Source organism: Alligator sinensis, unplaced genomic scaffold, assembly GCF_000455745.1.
Source record: "Alligator sinensis unplaced genomic scaffold, ASM45574v1 scaffold560_1, whole genome shotgun sequence".
Classification (NCBI taxonomy): Eukaryota; Metazoa; Chordata; order Crocodylia; family Alligatoridae; genus Alligator; species Alligator sinensis.
In genome coordinates, this window is record NW_005841837.1 from 2,185,254 (window position 1) to 2,205,284 (window position 20,031).

General features: G+C 42.0%; 1 protein-coding gene across 2 annotated transcripts in view; it reads left to right on the plus strand.

Moving 5' to 3' along the window:
- The window catches only part of SLC44A1 (solute carrier family 44 member 1), a 121,354-nt gene that overhangs the window by 77,882 nt on the left and 23,441 nt on the right, over positions 1–20,031 (plus strand). For both annotated transcript variants that reach the window (XM_025202580.1, XM_025202586.1), the window contains exons 7-12: positions 1,566–1,655; positions 2,874–3,013; positions 4,030–4,216; positions 10,457–10,622; positions 18,285–18,441; positions 18,674–18,757. In XM_025202580.1, the coding sequence (XP_025058365.1) occupies positions 1,566–1,655; positions 2,874–3,013; positions 4,030–4,216; positions 10,457–10,622; positions 18,285–18,441; positions 18,674–18,757 (824 nt within the window). The remainder of the gene's footprint in view (positions 1–1,565; positions 1,656–2,873; positions 3,014–4,029; positions 4,217–10,456; positions 10,623–18,284; positions 18,442–18,673; positions 18,758–20,031) is intronic.

The window sequence follows — 20,031 nt, forward strand, 5'->3', positions numbered from 1 at the left end:
CCCTATGAAAAAAGAGAGAGTTTGACAGAGTGAGCAGGCAGTACATGGTCTTATAGCTTCATAAACTTGGGATTTAGGTTTTTTCAATGTGCTTTGTTTAGCTTGCTAGGCTGTGTGTGGGGATTTTCAAAGGAGTCTTAGGCAGTGAGGTGCCCAGTTCATATTGGTTTAGCTTGGAGATAAGTACAAAAATCCCTTAGTCTCCTTTGAAAATCCCAGCCTTGACTGAGTAGTAGGGAATCTCCAGTGACATATCTGCACTTTTATATATGTACTGCTAGGAAATTTCCAATTCTTACCCCTTCTTTCTCATTCATGACACTAATATTGCACCAAAGTGAAGTGATATTTTAAACAATCCCTGTACATTAATATTAAATGGTCTGCAACCAAATATATTGCATTCTTGATCAGCTGATTTTTATAGTGTTGCACCCTTTATCTAAAAAGAAATATCTTACTGTTTGCCATCTGTCCAAACAGTGTGTGGTTAGAAAAAAAAGTACAGTTCTGACATTATGACTGACTACAGGGTGCCACAAAGGCTTTACCAGCAAGAAAGAACTGTCTCTAGCCAGTATGTCTCTACAGGCAAGAAAGAGAGAATACCAGATGTCAATTTAAAAAAAACCCACAAAATCACTTCTTAGCATTAACTGCAAAGAAACTCACTGAACTGGTTGTTTCATTGTACTGAGTGGTAAAATTGAGAGAGTTTTTTGTTTTGTTTTGTTTTGTTTTAAAGTTGGCTATATTAGCAGAGCTTTTGTTAGAGTACCAGATTTTGTTTTATAGATATACTGCAGAATTTTACATAAAATTACTTTGACCACTTTTAAGTTAAATAAGGATGGAAATATGATTGCTTTAGTATCTTTTTATTCTCTAATAATTTAAAAAAAAATAAAATGAAAGTGTTAGAATGTTTAATTCGTGAAGCAGACCCCAATGACTTTCACTTAGAGATGTCATCTGTACACATACATGTTAATCCATAAAATTTAAGGAGGACTTTTTAGCAGGCTGTGCCCACAGGGTATACAACTGTATCAGTAAAACTCACTAAAGTACCTCCTTTGAAAGCAAATATAGCACAACATAGTAATTTTTTCCTTGTCGCTAACATGACATATTAATACACATACTTGTCATAAAGCTGCACTTGTTTGGCATGTGTGTTTGCATGCGTATTCTGCTCCACTGTTGAGGAGTTGTACAATGATTTCCCAACTCGTTATGTTAAACTCACAGTCTTGTCATGTCCTGTTCTCTCCCTATGTGTGACTACATCTATGTGTGTGTATGCATTATGTTTTGTATGTAATGCACTGTTGTAAAAGCGCACATGCTCTTTTTTATTTAATTGGCAAGTGGAAAAAACAGGAGTGTAGAAACTAGCTGATGTATAGCTTTGTAATGAGTTAGTAAAGTTTGGACATAAATATTTCCTTTAAAAATACATTGGAGTGCAGTTAGTTGAACTTTTTACTTCTTCCCCAGGAAAAGCTTGTTTTCATGGGTCTTCCTGTTTGAAATAATTACTTTGCTTTTTCTTTTCCCTTCAGTGCTGTCCATGATTTTGATGGTCATAATCAGGTACATTTCAAGAGTACTTGTTTGGATCTTAACAATTCTTGTCATTCTGGGATCACTTGGTAAGTATTGTTGGTATCCTTGTTTGTGAGAACCAAGTTCTAGTAGAGTGGATGAATTGTGATGTGACGGCCATAATTTTACATAGCACCTGTATATTTCATGATGTAGCAAATTTAGAAGAATTTCAGTATATCAGTAAAAATATCTTCAAAATACTTAGCTCTTGTGATTATTGGTGATGGATGTGATCAGAAAGGAGACAGTAAAACTAGATTCTTGGGTTGTATGCTATTCAGAAATTTCATAACTGATGATTTTTGAAAGAACAAAATAATCTGTTCCACTCTCACCTATTCTTTCTATACTGAGAAGTCATGCAGTGTATGCACACCAAATAAAGTGTCATGTGTGAAACGTACAGTTCGGTTTGTATTAGATGGTTGTTTTCAAGTCGATAAGAGTTGTGCTGGTGGCTTTCCTGGGTTCAGAATTTCACCGTGGAAGCTGATTTTGATGTGTCACTTCCCTCTCTTCACCATGTCTTCATTTTGGTCTTTCATTTTTTAGTTTTGTTTTCTATCTCAAGTGAGCCATTCTAGCTCCTTCTCTGTCAGTACTGCATTTCCAATTTCCAAATCGGTTCTTCTTGAGGTAGAGGCACATCTGCAGTTGAGCTAAGGTATTATTTCTGGCATTGTGGATTTACTCCCTTTCTCTGCTGTCAGTTGTTCCCTTTCCTCTTTCCTTGGTGTCAATTGTCTCTTGAGAGGTGTTTGCCCTTTCACTTACTGCTATTTCTTTATTCCTCTTGTGTCTCTTTAAGCCTCCTTCACTCAATTCTTACACCTGCTTTCTTCCTAATTCCCCGCCCCCCATCACACCACAAAATCTCTCCCTACTGTCCTTCCCTTCTCCCTTCTTTTCTCTAGTCCTGCAGATGGCAGCAGTATCTGGTTTTGCCAGACCTCACACATTCAGTGCCCTCCTCTGTTCTTCCTAAACCACATGAAATAGAGTACTGATCCAAGGCACCATAAGGACCTAAATAGACTTAGCAGGGGCTTGCACAGGCCAGGAAAAGTTCTTATGCAACTAGGAGGCAGATTGGAAGCCCAACACCACTCCAGCCTCCAAAATGTTTCCTCATGAAGTAACTTCAGTGCACATGGGTATTTTCTATCAAGCTGGACTCAGAATAAAAACTGGATTTATCTTGATTTCAGTTTTTGTGTGTGCACATCACATATCCTGTTGTCCCTTTTTGCTTTGAAATATAGGTGGCACAGGCGTACTCTGGTGGCTGTATGCTCAGCAAAAAACATCCATCAGTGAAACCCTCACAGCTGATGAGCTTCAAATAGCTAAAGACAATCTTCAGGCTCTCCTGGTCTATGCCATTTCAGCTACGGTCTTCACAGTAAGTGCTTTGTTAACAACTAAAGTGTACAGAGTATTGCCTCTTGCTATTATTTTTCAGATGCCTTGCATTATGTGCATGAAGCATGAAAAATACCTCTGAATCAACATCCTTTTCTGTTGCATGCTTTCTACCAATACGCTCTTCTGGAAGACCTATTTTTTTTTTTGGTGTCAGGAGGGAGAGAGTATTGTAGGGCCTGAACCTGCAGCTGCTCGGGATCATTCTCAGAGGCCGAATAGGACTTCCAAGCATAGAGCAGCTGCCATATGGGACCCTGAATCTGTATGTTTACTTTCATTTGGAAGATTTTCACTAAAGGAACTTAATGGAGATGATACTTCTTTGCTTGAGTTTAGTTGATTAGAATTCTTCAGGGCCTGCATGCACCGTAACTATACCTGCTTAAAGACTCTTATTTACTGTTTATTTCATGAAATTGTTTGCTGCTCTGTTCCCATCCACATCCCTCTAGTAACATCACAATCATTTGATATTGATGTTTTTGATATTGAGCTCACCTCATCTCAAAATGCTGCACAAATATATGGTTAAAATTACAGTCCTAACAAGTCTAGTGGGAAATACCTGTGCAGCTGTTGAACGCAGCATATGCGCCACAACATGGTATCGGTTGTTAATAAACTTACCTCAGAAGTCCATTAGGTTCAATATAAAAAGATAGGGTAAATGGTGCCATTAGTTACATTTTTGTGATTTTTGTCTGGGATTGCATGGTTTAATTGAACAGAGTTTGGTTTGGAGTTTTGTTCAATTTGAAAAGCAGTTAAAAGGTCAATAATTTTTAAACATACGATCTGTATTGTACTTAATTTACCTCCTAATTTGAATGATAAAAGATTTTAAATTTTGGTCTCATTGTCTGGTAGTTAGGATGGCAAATGATGCTGTGCTAGAAGTTGATTGTTTTCTGTTTGAGGATCCTGCATCAGTCACTAGCAGATGGGCTATTTTTTTGTCACCTGACATGTCAAATAGAAACTTCTTTCCCCCAGGTTATCCTGTTCTTGATAATGATAGTCATGCGCAAGCGAGTAGCTCTCACCATTGCCTTGTTCCACGTGGCTGGCAAGGTCTTCATCCACCTGCCGCTGCTAGTCTTCCAGCCATTCTGGACTTTCCTTGCGCTCATCCTGTTTTGGGCCTACTGGATCATGGTCCTGCTGTTCCTTGGCACTACAGGTATGTGAACATTGCTTGTTTCAAGTAGACTTTACTATCTTCTTGGAGGGCTTCAGGTATTAGTAGTTAAAATTGGGGGGCAAACCTACAAGAAGAATCTTGGTGAGCTCCTATGTGATTGTGCTCCCTGCTGTAGTGACTTCAGTGCTTTTACTGGGTACTGTAATCCTGATGGATATCATAAGTGTGTCTGTGTGCCTAAATTGATCCTAGGGGTGAAGGCATTGCTTCATGACCTATGTGGGGCCTTCTGCCATTATTTTACCCCTTTGATGCAAGAAGGGCTAGCAAACAGGAAACAGGGCAAGCAGTTTGTAGGCAGCTCGCTGGTCAGTTTGCAGGCCAGTTGCATGTCCCCGTCCCTCCCTTTGAGGCGAGAGCCTTTCAGCTTGGTGTGAGGAAGGAGGGAAAAAGGAACGCATTGGGGCCAAGCAACAGTAAACAGGCCAGCTTTCAGGTGAGTTTGCTAAGAAAGGTGGGCTTAGAAGAAGGGCAGTAAGAGAGAGGAGGCAGATTAAGAGACTCAGGGAAATGGCTGGAGGCTGTTGGAGTGCCAGAACCACAGCCACTACTTCTTCTTGCACCTGTGAGGTTTCTATCCAGGCAGAACCATGCATCATCAAGGCTTCCACTGAGGTCCAGGTTTGGCACTATGGGGACTGCGGCTTGCAGGTTCCTTCCAGTGATAGCTATGTTGGCGGGGTGCCTGTGATGTGAGCGGTGCCTCCTGGTGGTATCTCTCAGGAAACAGGCAAGAGAGCTACAGGAAGAGGTGATGAGGCTCCGGAGCATCCTCCACCATGAGTTCATCGATTCGATGCTGGAAGAGACCTCTGGGACTGTGGGGGAAGAACTGCCAGAGGTAACGCTAGAGAAAGGAGAGGACATGGACTCCCAGGAAGGTGGAAGCTGGAAGCTTGTGACCTCTGGCAGCAAGCAGAAATCTTCATCTCCACCTGCAGCAGTTTGCCTGGAGAATAGATATGGAGCCCTAGAAACAGAGGTTGAGGAGCATGTTCCATTAATGGAGGAGGACAGGCCAGGCCTCCCCAGGGTGGGAAGGATTGAGATGACTGCCACCAAGAAGAAGTGGCAGGTGGTGGTGGTTGGAGACTCCTTTCTGCAGGGTACAGAGGGATCCACCTGCCGACCTGACCTGTTGTCTCGGGAAGTCTGTTGCTTGCCCAGATCCAAGGTGTCACGGAGGGATTACTGAGACTCACCCAGCCCTCTGACTACTACCCCATGCTGCTTATCCATGTGGGCACCAATGATACTGCCATGGGAGATTCTGAGCAGATCAAAAGTGACTACAGGGCTCTGGGTGCCAGTGTGAAGGGGACAGGGTCTTGGGTGGTGTTCTCTTTGATCCTTCCAGTCAAGGGAAAGGGACCGAGTAGGATCGGGGTGCATCCTGCAGATCAATGCCTGGCCGCACAGGTGGAGTTGCCAGCAGGGCTTTGGCTTCTTTGACCACAGGGTAATGTTCCAAGAATAAGGATTACTAGGAAGAGAGACAATCCACCTGATGGAGAGGGAAGAGCATCTTTGCAGAAAGGCTCGCTGACCTAGTGAGAAGGGCTTTAAACTAGGTTCACCAGGGAATGGAGTCCAAAGCCCTGAGGTTAATGGGGAAGTCGGTGACCTGGAGCAAGTAGAAAGGGGCAACAGGGGAGAGGTGTTCTCATTCTTCCTGAAAAATTGGGGCAATAAACCAGTCACCTCAGGTGTCTGTACACGAATGCATGGAGTCTGGGAAGCAAGCAGGAAGAATTGGAAGTCCTCACACAGTCAAGGAACTATGATGTGATTGGAATAACAGAGACTTGGTGGTAGCTCGCATGACTGGAACACTGTCATGGATGGGGAAAAACCGGTCAGGAAGGAAAGGCAGGGGAGGGAAGAAGAGGAGGAGGAGTTGCACTTTATGTAAAAGAGCCATATGAATGCTCAGAGCTCCAGTATGAAACTGGGGGTAGACTTCTTGAGCATCTCTGGGTTAGGGTCAGAGAAGAGCGCAACAAGGGTGATGTCTCCCATAACATTCTTGCAGGCAAGCTAAGGAAGTACAGGCTGGATGAATGGACTGTAAGGTGGATAGAAAACTGACTGGAGCATCGGGCTCAGAGGGTAGTAATCAATGGCTTAATGTGTAGTTGTTAGTCGGTATCAGGTACATTGCCCCATGGGTCAGTCCTGGGGCCAGTTTTGTTCAATATCTTCATCAACAACCTGGAAGATGGCATGGAGCGCACCCTCAGCAAGTTTGTAGATGACAACAAGCTGAGGGGAGTAGTAAATACGCTTGTAGGGCTAGGATTCAGAGAGACAAATTAGAGGATTGGGCCAAAAAAAATCTCATGCAGTTCAACAAGGACGAGTGCAAAGTCCTGCACTTAGGACAAAACAATCCCATGCACCAGTACAGGCTGGGGGCCTACTGGCTAAGTAGCAGCTCTGCAGAAAAGGACCTGGGGGTTACAGTGGGCAATAAGCTGAATATAGCCAACACTGTGCCCTTGTTGCCAAGATGACAAACAGCATACTGGACTGCATTGGCAGGAGTGTTGCCAGAAGCTCAAGGGAAGTGATTATTCGCATCTATTCAGCACTGGTGAGGCCACATCTGGAGTACTGTGTCCGGTTTTGGGCACCTAGCAGATGATGGTAGTGAACTGACCCCTTGCTTTGTAGCACTCAAGGATTCCTCTCCTCCCCATGCCAGGAGAATACTCAGCTGTCACTTCAGTGCAGCTTCAAGACCGGACTGAATTTCCTTTTGGTTATGCTTATGTCCTTGTATTCTTATGTTATTGGTTGCCTCATGGGTTTCCAGACTTGTAGAACACCAGAAAAGCACATCAAGGAATCATTTAAGTTTAAAATTAAAACAGGCAGGGAATGGAGAATAGCATTATGTTTTTATATTAGGTTATTTGGACTTTCTCATAAACTAGCCTTTTAAATGATGTGCAGATTTTAGAGAGGGGATGATTGGAAATATTCCAAATTTGGCCTTTCATTCTCTTATTACTTTATCATTGTCTTGGGAAGGACCTGAGATCAGCATCAATGCAAGTGCTGCTTTCCCTTTCTCTTGGCGCACATTTGCTGTTTGGAACCTATTTGTATTCAGCTTTGCTGCAGTTGTTACCAGCAAACAGTTTCTTGCAGGGCCCGATGTACCATCAGCAGACTGACAAAGTGCAGCCAAATGCACAGTGTAAACAAACAAGCAGTGGAGAGATGCATTATTCCTGTGATTCCTTTCTGTTACAATGATCCTGGGGTTAGGTATAAAAATAGTATGCATATGCGAATGTCATCTTCAGGCTGATGATATTCTTTTTAAGATTTCTGCAGAAATCTTAAAGTAGCTTCTCTGCATAGACTGTATTCCTTCAGATATATAGGGTGCACTGTTTAGAATCTTATTTTTTTTTTCCAAGTGGCCTTCATATCAAATTCAAGTAAATGCAGAAGCCCTGTATGTACCAAATAAATTGTATTCTTGTAAGTGTGTCTTCATTTGATTTTTCATTTTTTTGGAAATTGTGAGTTTGAAAATTTGGGTTCATCCTATATTTGAAGGATTTTGGTATGCTGAATGATATGGTGTCTGTTTAAGAAGAAAAAAAGACTTGAAAATACTGCATGCAGTATATAGGAATACAGCAAAATACATGGAAATAATATGTGTATGCAGTGTGAGCTCTTCTTTTACTCTAGGCCCATAACTTTGTAGTTCTTGATTTATTTATTTTTATATACTGTCTGTGACCTTTAGCTTTACTATCACATTACAATCTTTCCATTTAATTTCCATTTTTTTAATTTTAGAGCAGGGGTTGGCAGCTTACAGTCTGTGGGCTGAAAGTGGTCCATGGAGTCATTGGATCTGACCCATGCACCCAAAGGGGCTTTGGCAGCAGGGTTTTTTTTTCTGTGCCCCAGCCAGGCAGCTGAGGGTTTAGCAGCAGGGGTTTTCATTCGTGTCAGGCCACTGCTGGGCAGTGGCTAAGTGGCAGCAAGAAGCAGAAGCAGCCGGGTCCTAATGCTAGCCCATCATGACATGAGCTAGATCATTCCTGTTTGCTGTCCCAAAAAGGTTACTGGCTGCTGTTTTAGAGGAAAAGGTTAAACAGTCCATCAAAGCTGATCTAAAATTGAAAGCAACATACGCGTGCTAGTCAGTACATCAATGGATAACTGCAGGGTTAGGAAAGCACATGTGCATCACAGAGCATCTTCCCAAAAAGCAGTTGCACTGTCACCCATTTTCCATTGTATCGTGTCTCAGATATTCAGATAGTATTTTTGGTCTTGTCATGGAGATGCTTCTCAATATTGAGAACTTTTTACTCACCAATTCTCAAGCAAGAGGTCAGGTCCTGCAAATTACTGAGGTGCCAAGGTGCATGTGACCTCCACAAACTCACTAGGGGTTGATATAGGGAAACGTTCCTGCCTGAATTGAGCAGCTTTTAGGAATTGGACCTAAAAATTCAACTCCTTTCAGTTGCTTCTGTACAAAAAATATGGCAATAACTTTTTAACTAGAAAATTTATATTTTATTTGTTCAATAAAGGAAATAAATATTTCAAAAATTTACAAGGATTTGGAAATGGGGGGTGTTAAAGAAACTTGTGAAATTTGAAATGCAGCATCAACTGTTGTATAAATGATAACTATTATAACACCTTTCAAATCACACAACTATTTTGCTATACCTCTAGGAAATATTTTGGATCCATGTTCTGGATTTTTTTAACTGGGACAAAGCTAATAGAATTCACATCTTCCCAGGTTTTGCTATTTTACCATTCTCATTTTAATTTTTAATTGTTATGAAAAATGCTGCATGCTACATTAAGAACCATTAAGTTGGTATTTTTCTTTCATGTGAAAATAGAGTAGGTTCCAGTTCTGTCAGTTGATATCTGTGGGTGAATTCCTGTACTTACATGAATCCAATTGCAGGATGAGGCCAAAGTCTGTATTTTACTAATGGACACTGGGGCCATTTTAATTGACTTTGCAGCCTGATTCTGCATTTATTTAATGTCATGTACTAATTAGTCCTATCAAGGTCAGTCGGACAAAGTGTTTTGTACTAAAACAAAGCATATTTAAACCCATACTCCCTGCCTCCAGAACACACTGCTGCTGGTGTTGTATGCAAGGCCAGGGTGCCCTCGGTCAGTGGGGTAGAGCTTCAGTCTTGTTGCACATTCATCAAGGAAATGCACGTCTGTATGAAGGGGGTGTTTTTTTGCAGTGATAGGGCTGTAACTCCTAGAGCCCAAAATGTGTAAAATTTTAAAAAATGAGCGAAAAGAAACCTACTTTTTTTTAAATAATCAACTTTTCCACTAGAAAAAAATATTTAGACAGTGCTGCCCGTTTCCAAGAAAACGTGTATTTCTTTCATACAAGTATCAAACCAATTGTAAGAGGTTAAAAAATACAGTGCTATGTGAAAACACTAATGGCTTTCAAGTTGAATTTATGTTATGTACCTGTTATGTCCTCACCTTCTGTATTCCTGAATCTTTCCAGCTGTTTGCATCACTTTGTGATAGGTGGGATGAAACTCTTCAGTGAGTGCTAATGCTTTTTGAAATAGAGCATTGCCTAGGGAGCATCTGACACACGATGTCAGTCAGTGTATGCGAAAATACTGTTCACATTAGACAAGCCTGTGGAATTCAAAATGCATGAAATTTTACAGCAAAAATCTCCAAATTCTGCTCTTAGTGGGCTTTGTTTTCTAGCAAATAAATTTAATCTGCAAATAGAGACCATATATGTATAGATACCTGAATCATTAAGAAACAAAACTGATCATTAATGTTGGGTGTTTAATCCTAATTTAAATAAAAATACCAAAGAAGGATTAAAAACTCTTCTTTGTGGTGACAGAAAATTCAGAATGACTCGGCTTTCCTGCAGTTGCATTTCAGTAAAGGAGACTGTTTCAGATTTTTGCTATTTTGGAGGATATTGTGTGCTCAGGAGAACTTTTAAATCTATCCTTTTGCACATTTATTAATATGGCTGATCCAAAAGCATTGTTTCCAGTATTAAGTGCCCTGCTAAATTTAACATAGTCCTTTTTTAGTAGGGGGATGTTTAGGTCCATCAATTATAGTGCACAGTTAGAAGTATAATAAGCATTTTCATCTCTCTTAGTTGATATTGTAAATACTTTATTCCTTCTGGCCATGGTTTGTTCCTAGGTAGCCCTGTCTCCAATGAACAAGGATTTGTGGAGTTCCGGGTTTCGGGCCCTCTGAGATACATGTGGTGGTACCATGTAGTGGGGCTGATCTGGATCAGCGAGTTCATCCTTGCCTGTCAACAAATGACTGTGGCAGGGGCTGTTGTGACGTACTATTTTACAAGGTAAGAATTTTCCAGGCAGTTTTATTTTGAGAGATGTAGTAGCTGAATCGTCAGAAATAACTGGGGACAGAATTTGTGGTGAAATGAGCAGATGTGTTCTGTCTAGAAACTGAAAAGTAATCAGTGCTCTTAAAATTTTCCAGCAGCTCCTATAATAGGTAGGGACCCACCAAAATTGTGATTTTGAGAATTTCACAAAAATTGGGCAATGCCTACAAAATCCGTGGGGAAACAAAAACTTACTGAAAATAAAATGCTGGCTCCCCAGAGGCAACCAGCAGTCTTCGTGGCACTGTGGCCTGACTGCACAGCCCACTGCGGAGAGATGGGGAGGGGGGCTGGCAGCACGAAGGGGAGCCACAGATGGCTGCCACTCCCTTGCTGCTGATTGGCTGAGAGGGCTGCCTGCCATGCGGCGCTGCCCCCCTCCATTAATTGGCAGTGATTAATTGGGGCTGCATGATGGACAGCCCTTGCAACCAATCAGCAGTGAGGGGTGGGGCCACCAGGGTCTCTTGGTCAATCAGAGGTGTGGGAGGGGGCCCCCGTGATCAGCCTGTGAAAATGGCAGCTGGCCCTGCAGTCTCCCTGCAAAATCAGCTGGCTGCCTCCCTGAGTTGGGTAGACCCTTAATAGATAGTTGAGCTGGTTATGTGTTGTATTAAAGATGTTTTTTAGCTACTGCACTTTTGTTTGCCTCCTGTGTCATCCTGATAAAGGCATGAAAAAGTGTTTAAAAAAAAAAAAAAAGTGTGTCCTGATAGTCACCTTTTTAATATTAGAGTTGATGAACTCTATACAAGTTAAAAATAATTGGTACTGATTGGCTTTGGTCATTTAATTGAAAAATGTCCTTTTTAATTATTTACACTTACTTCATCATTCATTTTATCATCTCAAGATTACCAGAAGTCCCAAAAGAGCCATCATTGTCATATAAATTCAGGCAAGATTATATGCCAGCATTAAAGTGATGGAAAATATATTTATTAAATAAATCCCTATGTGCTGTCACCATGCAGGTGTCCTAATCTGTAAATCATGGTAATGGCCACAGCTCTCATAGATATTAGAGGGAGATGCATCTCGTATTGTTAGGAAAATAAAGATTAAATTACGTTGTCAAACCTGCCCTCCCCACCCTCTCCAAGTACTCAAAATGCATCTGAGCTTTATGCCTTTTTAGTGTTTGAGGCTTTATGCTGTGCACTTGACATATTTTTAAGCTTTCTTCTGCTACTGTGAGACACAAAAATTTACATTTAAAAGAAGCTGGAAGCCAAGGTTTTTCTGTAATCACAGGACTCTAGGAGGCAAGGATTTAGGATGACATTCATTATTACATGCTCAATATTCATTAGCATGTGCAGTACTGAAATGGTACCTGTTGTTGTTGGTAACTTAGTAATATTGATTAAAGAAATAAATGCTGATGCTAGTGTTCTTAACTCTCATCTTGTTCTCTTTTATATAAAAATACATTTTTAAACTGAAATATGAAACCTAATAGTTCACAGTATATTGGTTACAGAAATCTGCATGCTGACAATTTGATGATTCATTTTAACTTTTCATTCCAAAGGGTCTCAGAGTAATTTGCAAACTACTGTGGAAAAGGCAGCTGTCCCTAAAGCTGAAGGTAGTTGGAATAAGGGAGGAAAAATGTGATTTAATTTAAACCCTACTCCAGTTAAAAGTGCACGGATGTAGTAGTGTCAGTGTTCATACAGATAAGACAGGGCTTCACTTTAAAAAGTGTTTACAATTAAAGATATCTTACATAAACACCTCCAGTGATATCCAGTAACCAGTCTATCCCTTCGGTGCTGTTTTTAGGGCCTGTTTCAGAAATGTGCGGGTTTTAAAAGTCTGTGTACAGATATTTTTTTAAAGGATTCAGTTCAAATAATGAATGTTAAAATTGGTTCATCTTTGTAATTGAAACTGTTATATGGATTCCATTTGGCTCCTTTTCTACGCTAATCTGCTAAAAAACATCAAAAGGCTAGGATTAATTTATTGTGGAGATAGAAAGTCTGTCATTTTACTAATGACAGAGTCCTCCAGGATGGCATTGAAGTACATTTGTGAAACCATTAGAAGAAGTTTCAGTGATGTAATCTAGTAAATAATAAAATCAGACTGATAAATGAGCTAGGAAATACAGAATTGGGAGGAATAATCTTGCACACAAATGGATATGGACTAGATGATTTAGCAGGTCTTTTGCATCTCTCCATCTGTGAATATGTGCTCTACATTACCTGAAGGTAAATGATTTTGCTCTTAACTGTTCCCTATCTATCATCCCTTACTGGGGATTTTATTTTAAGTTACTAAGTATCTGTTTCTCTCTATTACTTTTCTTCCTTCCATTTTAAAGTATGGTTCTACTCTGAAAAGTGACTGGTTAAAAATGAAACAAAAAAGGAAGATTTTTACCCTTAGCATCAACTCTGCACCCTCACAATGGACTTTTTGCATGCCAAGTAATATTACCTGTTAGGAAGTGTTGCAGACTAAATTATGCCCTCAGTTACACCTGTGCACATAGAAGAGGATGTTGATTTGTACCGCTATAAGTGATCAGAAGTAGAAAAATGATTCTCTTGGTGAAACACAAGGAGGGAGACCAGTAGACATGATATACCTTGACTTAACAAGGCTTCTGTTATGGTCTCCCACAACATCCTTGCAAGCAAGCTAGGGAAGTACAGGTTGGATGAATGATCTCTTAAAGTGGATAGAAAACTGGCTGGATCATCTGCTCAGAGGGTAGTGGCCAATGGCTCTATGTAGTTGGCAGCTGGTATCAAGTGGAGTATGCTATGGGTCAGTTCTGGGGCTGATTTTGTTCAATATTTTCATCAGTGATCTGGAAAATGAGGTGGAGTGCACCTTCAGCAAGTGTACAGATGACATCAAGCTGAGGGGAGTAGTGGATACACTGGTGGGTAGGGCTAGGATTCAGAGAGACCTCAACAAAATGGAGGGTTGGACCAAAAGAAATCTTACAAGATTCAATAAGGATAAGTGCAAAATCCTGCACTTAGGACAGAACAATCCCATGCACAGGCTGGGGACTGAATGGCCAAGCAGCAGTTCTGCAGAAAAGGGCCTAGGGATTACAGTAAGCTGAATACGAGCCAACAGTGTGCCCTTGTTGCAAAGAAGGCCAATGGCATGCTGAATGGCATTAGTAGGAGTGTTGCCAGCAAATCAAGGGAAGTGATTCTTCTTCTCTATTCAGGACTGATGAGGCCACGTCTGGAGTATTGTCCAGATTTGGGGCCCCCACTACAGAAAGGGCAGATTGGAGAGAGTCCAGTGTAAGATAGTGAAAATGGTTTGGACACATGAACAGAGCTGACACACAGATTTTTCCCCTTTTGCAAACAGCGCTCTGCAGGCTGACTGAGTTGAAGCCTGGAACAAGCTACTTGCAAAACAAGTGCGAAACCCTAAGCCTGGTCTGGAAGGGGGAAGGATCGGGGGCAGACCTTGAGAATCTGAGATTAGCTAGGGCTGGCTCAGACTCGCTTTGCCTCCTGCAGACTTTGGGGTAAGTAGGGCCTGAGGAACTAGGGCCTGTGGTGGCCAGGGGCAGCTGAGGGGCCCTTCTGGCAAAGACAGGGGGGGGGGGGGGGGCGGGGGGGGGCCCTTCTGGCAAAAATTGGGGGGGGGGGGCAGCTGTGGGTTGGGAATGAGGGAATGAGGGGGGCCCGTGATTTCCTAGTTCCTGCATGGCTTCTGGGCCTTATTTTGCGGGTTTCTGGGCCCACTGATTGGCCCTGCAGGAAAGTTGGGGCAAGGGAAGCCTGGTGACAGTCAGGGCAAGCAGAAGGGAGAAGGGGAAGGAGAGGTGGGAGTGGGGCACAGCAGGGGCCACCCATGGGGTCAGGTGTGGTCTGCCTCAGCTGTCTTTTAGCTCCTGCCAAGCAGGGATTGCTGCCACCTACCTGCTGCCCTCATGTGAGTCCCCAGCCTGCTGCAGTCCCCACGCCGCTACCCCTGGGAGCTTATTGCCCAGATGGCAGTGGCAGGCACATCAGCGTGCTCCGGGCCAGTAGCTCACAGGCTGGGCTGGACTACCATGGTGCATCCTGGCAGAGCGGCTCTGGGGACAGGTGGGAGCCCTGGGTAGCATGCAGGAGCCAGTTAGAGCTGCAGTGTGCCCACAGCCCCACTCTACCAGGATGCACTGCACTGCTTGCGCTGTGTTCATTGCTGCCATCTGGAACCATTTGGACGTGAGCGCCCAGGAGAGCAGGGCAGGAATTGCAGTGGGCCAGGGACTCGCATGTGGGCAATGGGTGAGTGTCAGCAGTCTCTGCTCAGTGGGGGCTAAAAGGCAGCTGTGGCAGATACCACCTGGCCCTGAAGGTGGCCCCTGCTGCATCCCCATCCTGTTCCTCCTCCCTCTTCCCCTCTTCTTCCTTTCCCTCTTGCTCTCTCCTCCCTCCTGCTTACCCTGTCTGCTGCCAGGCTTCCCTTGGCTGGCGAGGGCAGCAAAACATGGGACACAAAGGCACTGGCAGGGTTGGGGGTGCTGTGGCTTGGGAGTGAGGGGCAATGGCTGGCGCAGGGCACCAGCATGTCTGAACTGCTCAGTGCCACAAAGCAGCAAGGGGGACAGAGCCACAGTTGGACCTGAGTCCTGGTGCAGGGGGAGAACTGCTGCCAGGAGGGAGCGAGAGGGGGGGGGCTGTGGGTAGGGAGTGAGGCGCACCAACAGGGCTGGGGAGGGCTGTGGCTTGGGAGTGAGGGACATGGGCATATCAGGGCTGCTCAGCATCCCAAAGCAGCAGTGGGGGTGGGCAGCTGCTGTTGGACCCGCATCCTCAGGAGCAAAGAGGGCAGGAGCTCTGATTTTCCAAGATGAAAACAAAATCAAATTCTAAAGTATATAGGTATTTATAATTTATTTTTTACAATGATTGAGGCACTGCTAGGCTTCCAAATTGCTTTAAAATTGTAAATATATCAATAAAACATTGTTTAAATGATACTTCTATAAGTAGTGGTGTTTCATTTTAATCATTGAAAAATGAGGATTTGGGGGTTTTCAATTAGAGAATTTGGGGATTTTTTTTTTTTTAAACAGAGAAAACTAGGGTCCCTGCACATGACTTTGAGAAGAGGCTGAGGGAACTAGGCTTATTTAGTCTGGAAAAGAGAAGACTGAGAGGGGATTTAATAGCAGCCTTCAACTACCTGAAGTGGGGTTTGAAAGAGGACGGAGCTAGACTTGTCAGTGGTGGCAGATGACAGAACAAGGAGCAATGATCTCAAGTTGCAGCAAGGGAAGTTTAGGGTGGATATGAGGAAAAGCTCTTTCACTAGGAGGGTAGTAAAACACTGGAACAGGTTACCCAGGGAGGTTGTGGACTCTCCATTCTTGGAGGTTTTTAAGACCCAGCTAGACAAAGCCTTGGCTGGGTTGATAAAGTTCAGGCTTGTCCTGCTTTGAGCAGGGGCTTGGACTAGATGACCTCCTGAAGTCCCTTCTTTTTATGATTCTAAGGAACAGAGTCCAGCTGACTCCGTACTAATAGGGGCAGATCATCATAACAATTTATGCTTCAGTACTTACAGAGAGAGTGATGTCACAATTCAGAATAGCTTTCTCTCAGTTCAGAGGAGATATTTGATTATTAAAACACTCATAGTTTTAATATTAATTCTTTGATACTGTTACTTTTAAGTATTTTCTGAATTCTTATAAACATCTCTTTCACTAAGTGCTGAATAGAGTTGCTTTTGAGAGGGAAATAAGGATGGCTTGCTTCAGAAGAACTAAAGATATGAAAAGTTGGAAGGAATTTCTTTTTCAAAGCAGTGTGAGAAGACTTTGTGCATTCAACTTCCTTATAAATGCACACACTCTTATGGCAGCAGATTTTTTTAAGGCTTAGTTGGTTCTATGGAGATACGAGTGCAAAGCTTCGGGCGCTGATTCGGCCCAATTCAGCAGTCGAATCTCCGAATCCGAATCAAATCAGGAGACCCTTTAATCTCTCTGAATCGAATCAGAACCCAACGAATCGAATCACTGTCCCCCAATTCGGGCTGAATCCAAATCGAATATGGCCCATTTCGCACAACCCTAGTAAGTGGCTATATTAAAAATACAGAGGGTCTGAGTTTGTGGAATTACTATTGATGTGCTTTTCAAGTATCCACTTAAAGTTTTCAGTAAATAAAACTTGCAACAAAATAGGACGAGAAATCTTAATATAAAAAGTTATGGCTGAGTGGTAATAGAATTGTACAAAACTTGGACTGGAAAGAAGCTCAAAGGGTCATCTTGTCCAATCCCTGCTCAAGACAGGATAATCCCTAAGGCATCCCAGATGGACGTTTATCTAACTTTTACTTAAAAACCTTCAATGATGGAGATTCTGTAACCTTTCAGGTAATCTGTTTCAGTGCTTCACCACTCTCATAGTTAGAAAGTTCTTCCTGATGTCTAACCTAAATTTCCCTTAGTGCAATTTTAAGCCCATTGCTTGCCACATCCCCAGTGAACACAGAGAGCAGTTGATTGTCGTCTCTTTGTAATAATCTTTTTTTATTTGAAGACTGTTATCAAATCCCGCTTCAGTGTAAGCTAAATAACCTCACTTTTTCCAGTCTTTCCTCACATACAATGTGTTTTAGACCTGTAATCATTTTTGTTGCTTTCCTCTCGATTCTCTACAATTTTCCCATATCTTAAAGCATGATGCCCAAAACCGGACACAGTATTTCAGGCAACACTTCACCAGTGCTGGACAGGGTAGAATAATCTCTTCTTGTAACATGCATATGTGGCAGTTCTGTTAAAACAACCTAGTATGCTGCTATTGGCTATTGTTTTGCAAAAACTGCTGCTTGCAGTCTGCTATAGCCTCCAGATCCTGTCGGTAACACTGCAGCCTAGTTAATCGTTCCCCAGTTGATATTTATGCATTTGGTTGTTTGCAGTATTTCACATTTGTCATTGTCAGTAATCTGGAAGACCACTTTTCCAGATTACTAGCATTCAAAATAATATAGATAATGTTCTCTGTAGTGCCTGCCACCACACCCAGTTTAGTGTCCTCTGCAGATTTACAAAGTATCACTCACTTCTGTCCTCCAGGTCATTGGTGAAAATCCTGACCAGCACTTTCAGAACAGAGCCCTGAGGGACTGGACTTTATCCATCTTCCATATTTGACCATGAACCACTGAGGACTGCTCTGAACACTAATAATCAACCAATTATGCATCTGCATCATCCTTATAGTAGTTTCATCCCAACCGTAGTTACTGCTAGTGGCTACTGTTTGGTTCATTTCTCTTTCTCTGTTTTTAAGAGCTTGAATTAGACACTCATAAAAGTGATGAGCTTGAATTCACTGGTTAGATATAACTATAGTATGGGTAATTACTACTTAAAGTCCTTGTGTACCTCTCTTGATTCTTCCTCCTCCTCTTGTTCTCAAAGTAGAGCCAAAACTGCAACTTTCCAGTGCTCTAGGCAGTGTGAACAGCATCCACCACGGACTAGAATTAGGCTCTGATATTCCTGTTCACATATTAATTCCATAGGGATTTATCTGTTGCTGTTTAGCCTGGTGACATTAAATCTAAATTGATCACTTTACTTCATCCTATTTCTCTGATAATTTTCCACAGGGAGAAAAGGAATCTGCCATTTACTCCTATTTTGGCATCAGTAAATCGTCTGGTGTGTTATCACCTGGGAACAGTGGCAAAAGGTTCCTTCATTATCACATTAGTGAAGATACCACGAATGATCCTTATGTATATTCACACCCAACTCAAAGGAAAAGTAAGGAAAATGGAAACCTATTTCTTCTTACTGTTGAAACAACAGCCTTCAGATGGTTAAATGTGATCCTAAGTTCCTTTGTACTTGTATTTTAAGGTGTGATTTTTGGAATGGTTGGGCCCTTACAGTTATTTGTATTCTATGGTATTTAGTGTTTTCTTAGATCCTTTGTCTTTTGTTACTATTAGTATTATTTTACAATACATGCTGAGATCTTCTGTTGTAATGTTAGGAAAATGCTTGTGCTCGCTGTATGCTGAAAGCCTGCATCTGCTGCCTTTGGTGCCTAGAAAAGTGCCTGACTTACTTAAATCAGGTAAGATGATTAAATATTTGGGTTTTTAAGTCAAAGGCTGATAATATATCAAATTCTCAGGAAGGCTGAGTTTGCACCTGAAAGTGTTCTAGCTTTTTCCTTACTCTGACATATGCTAAGTTGTACTTTGGAACCTGTCTGAACTGACCCTGGGTGTTTTAATTCCAGTAATGGGGATATAACTGAAGGTACATAGTGATCCCACTGAGAGCCATTACATTAGTCTTCATTTACAATGCTAAAGTGAAAAATTGTCAGTATTCATCTTTCTGGACATCTTGTTCTTTCGAAATGAATCCTGTAATCAGCTCTCAGTGTTATAGCAGGTTTGTTTCACTGTGGAATACAATCTCCTTGACACTCACTCCCCAGGCACATTTAAACTTGAAAATACATTTTCTGTAGTACAAGTGAAGATTTTAAAAAAATATTTGAGTATTACACGTTTGAGAAAAAAGCATGTCTTAATCTTAAATTAAATAAGTCATCCTTGTCTTAAAGAGGGAAGCCTACTGTGAGTTGTGACAGATAGCTAGTCACATCTATTTCTGAATATCTACTTTTCAGACAGTTGTGCTGCCATTTATTAATATACTATTTATTTCTTTTACTATTTTCAGTTTCTTTTTGCATTTGAGATTAACATTTATCTGTGTAGTTCCTTTGTCTGATTTCACAATCCTAAGTATTTTTGAACCCAGCTATTTTTTAAATGAAACCCCTTTCCCGTCTAGGCAGAATAAAATTGAGTGGAGTTTTTTGGACATTATTCAAGAAAGCTGGAGCGTTCTGGGTCCTGATGATCATGATATGTAGTGTGCTACTGCATTCAAAGTGCTTTTATAAACAGTAGCCCATCTGCCCTAGAGTTCATTTCACATGTAAGGCAACTGAGGCAGAAATCCTGTGTGATTTACTGAACCCAAGAGAAAATGGGTTTCTGAGCCAGAAATAGGATTTGTGAATTCATATTATCCAGTCCTGTGAAAAACCACTAAATAAAGCTTTTGAAAAACATTTCTCTTAAAGCAGGGGTGAGCAAAATATGATCCACAGGCCAGATTCAACCCGCCAAGGGATTTTGTGTAGCCCACAGTGGGTCCCTGGCCAGGTGTCGGGGGAAGCCCGGGCTGTGGCATTTGAGGCTGGTCCCACTGCCTCTAGGTGTATGGGGGAAGGGGGGGGCTTAACTCTGCCCAGTTGCCACTGCCAGTCTGCCCTGCACCCCCTACTGGGAGTGCCAGATGGAGGGGGCAGGCCGGTAGGGTCTCCAT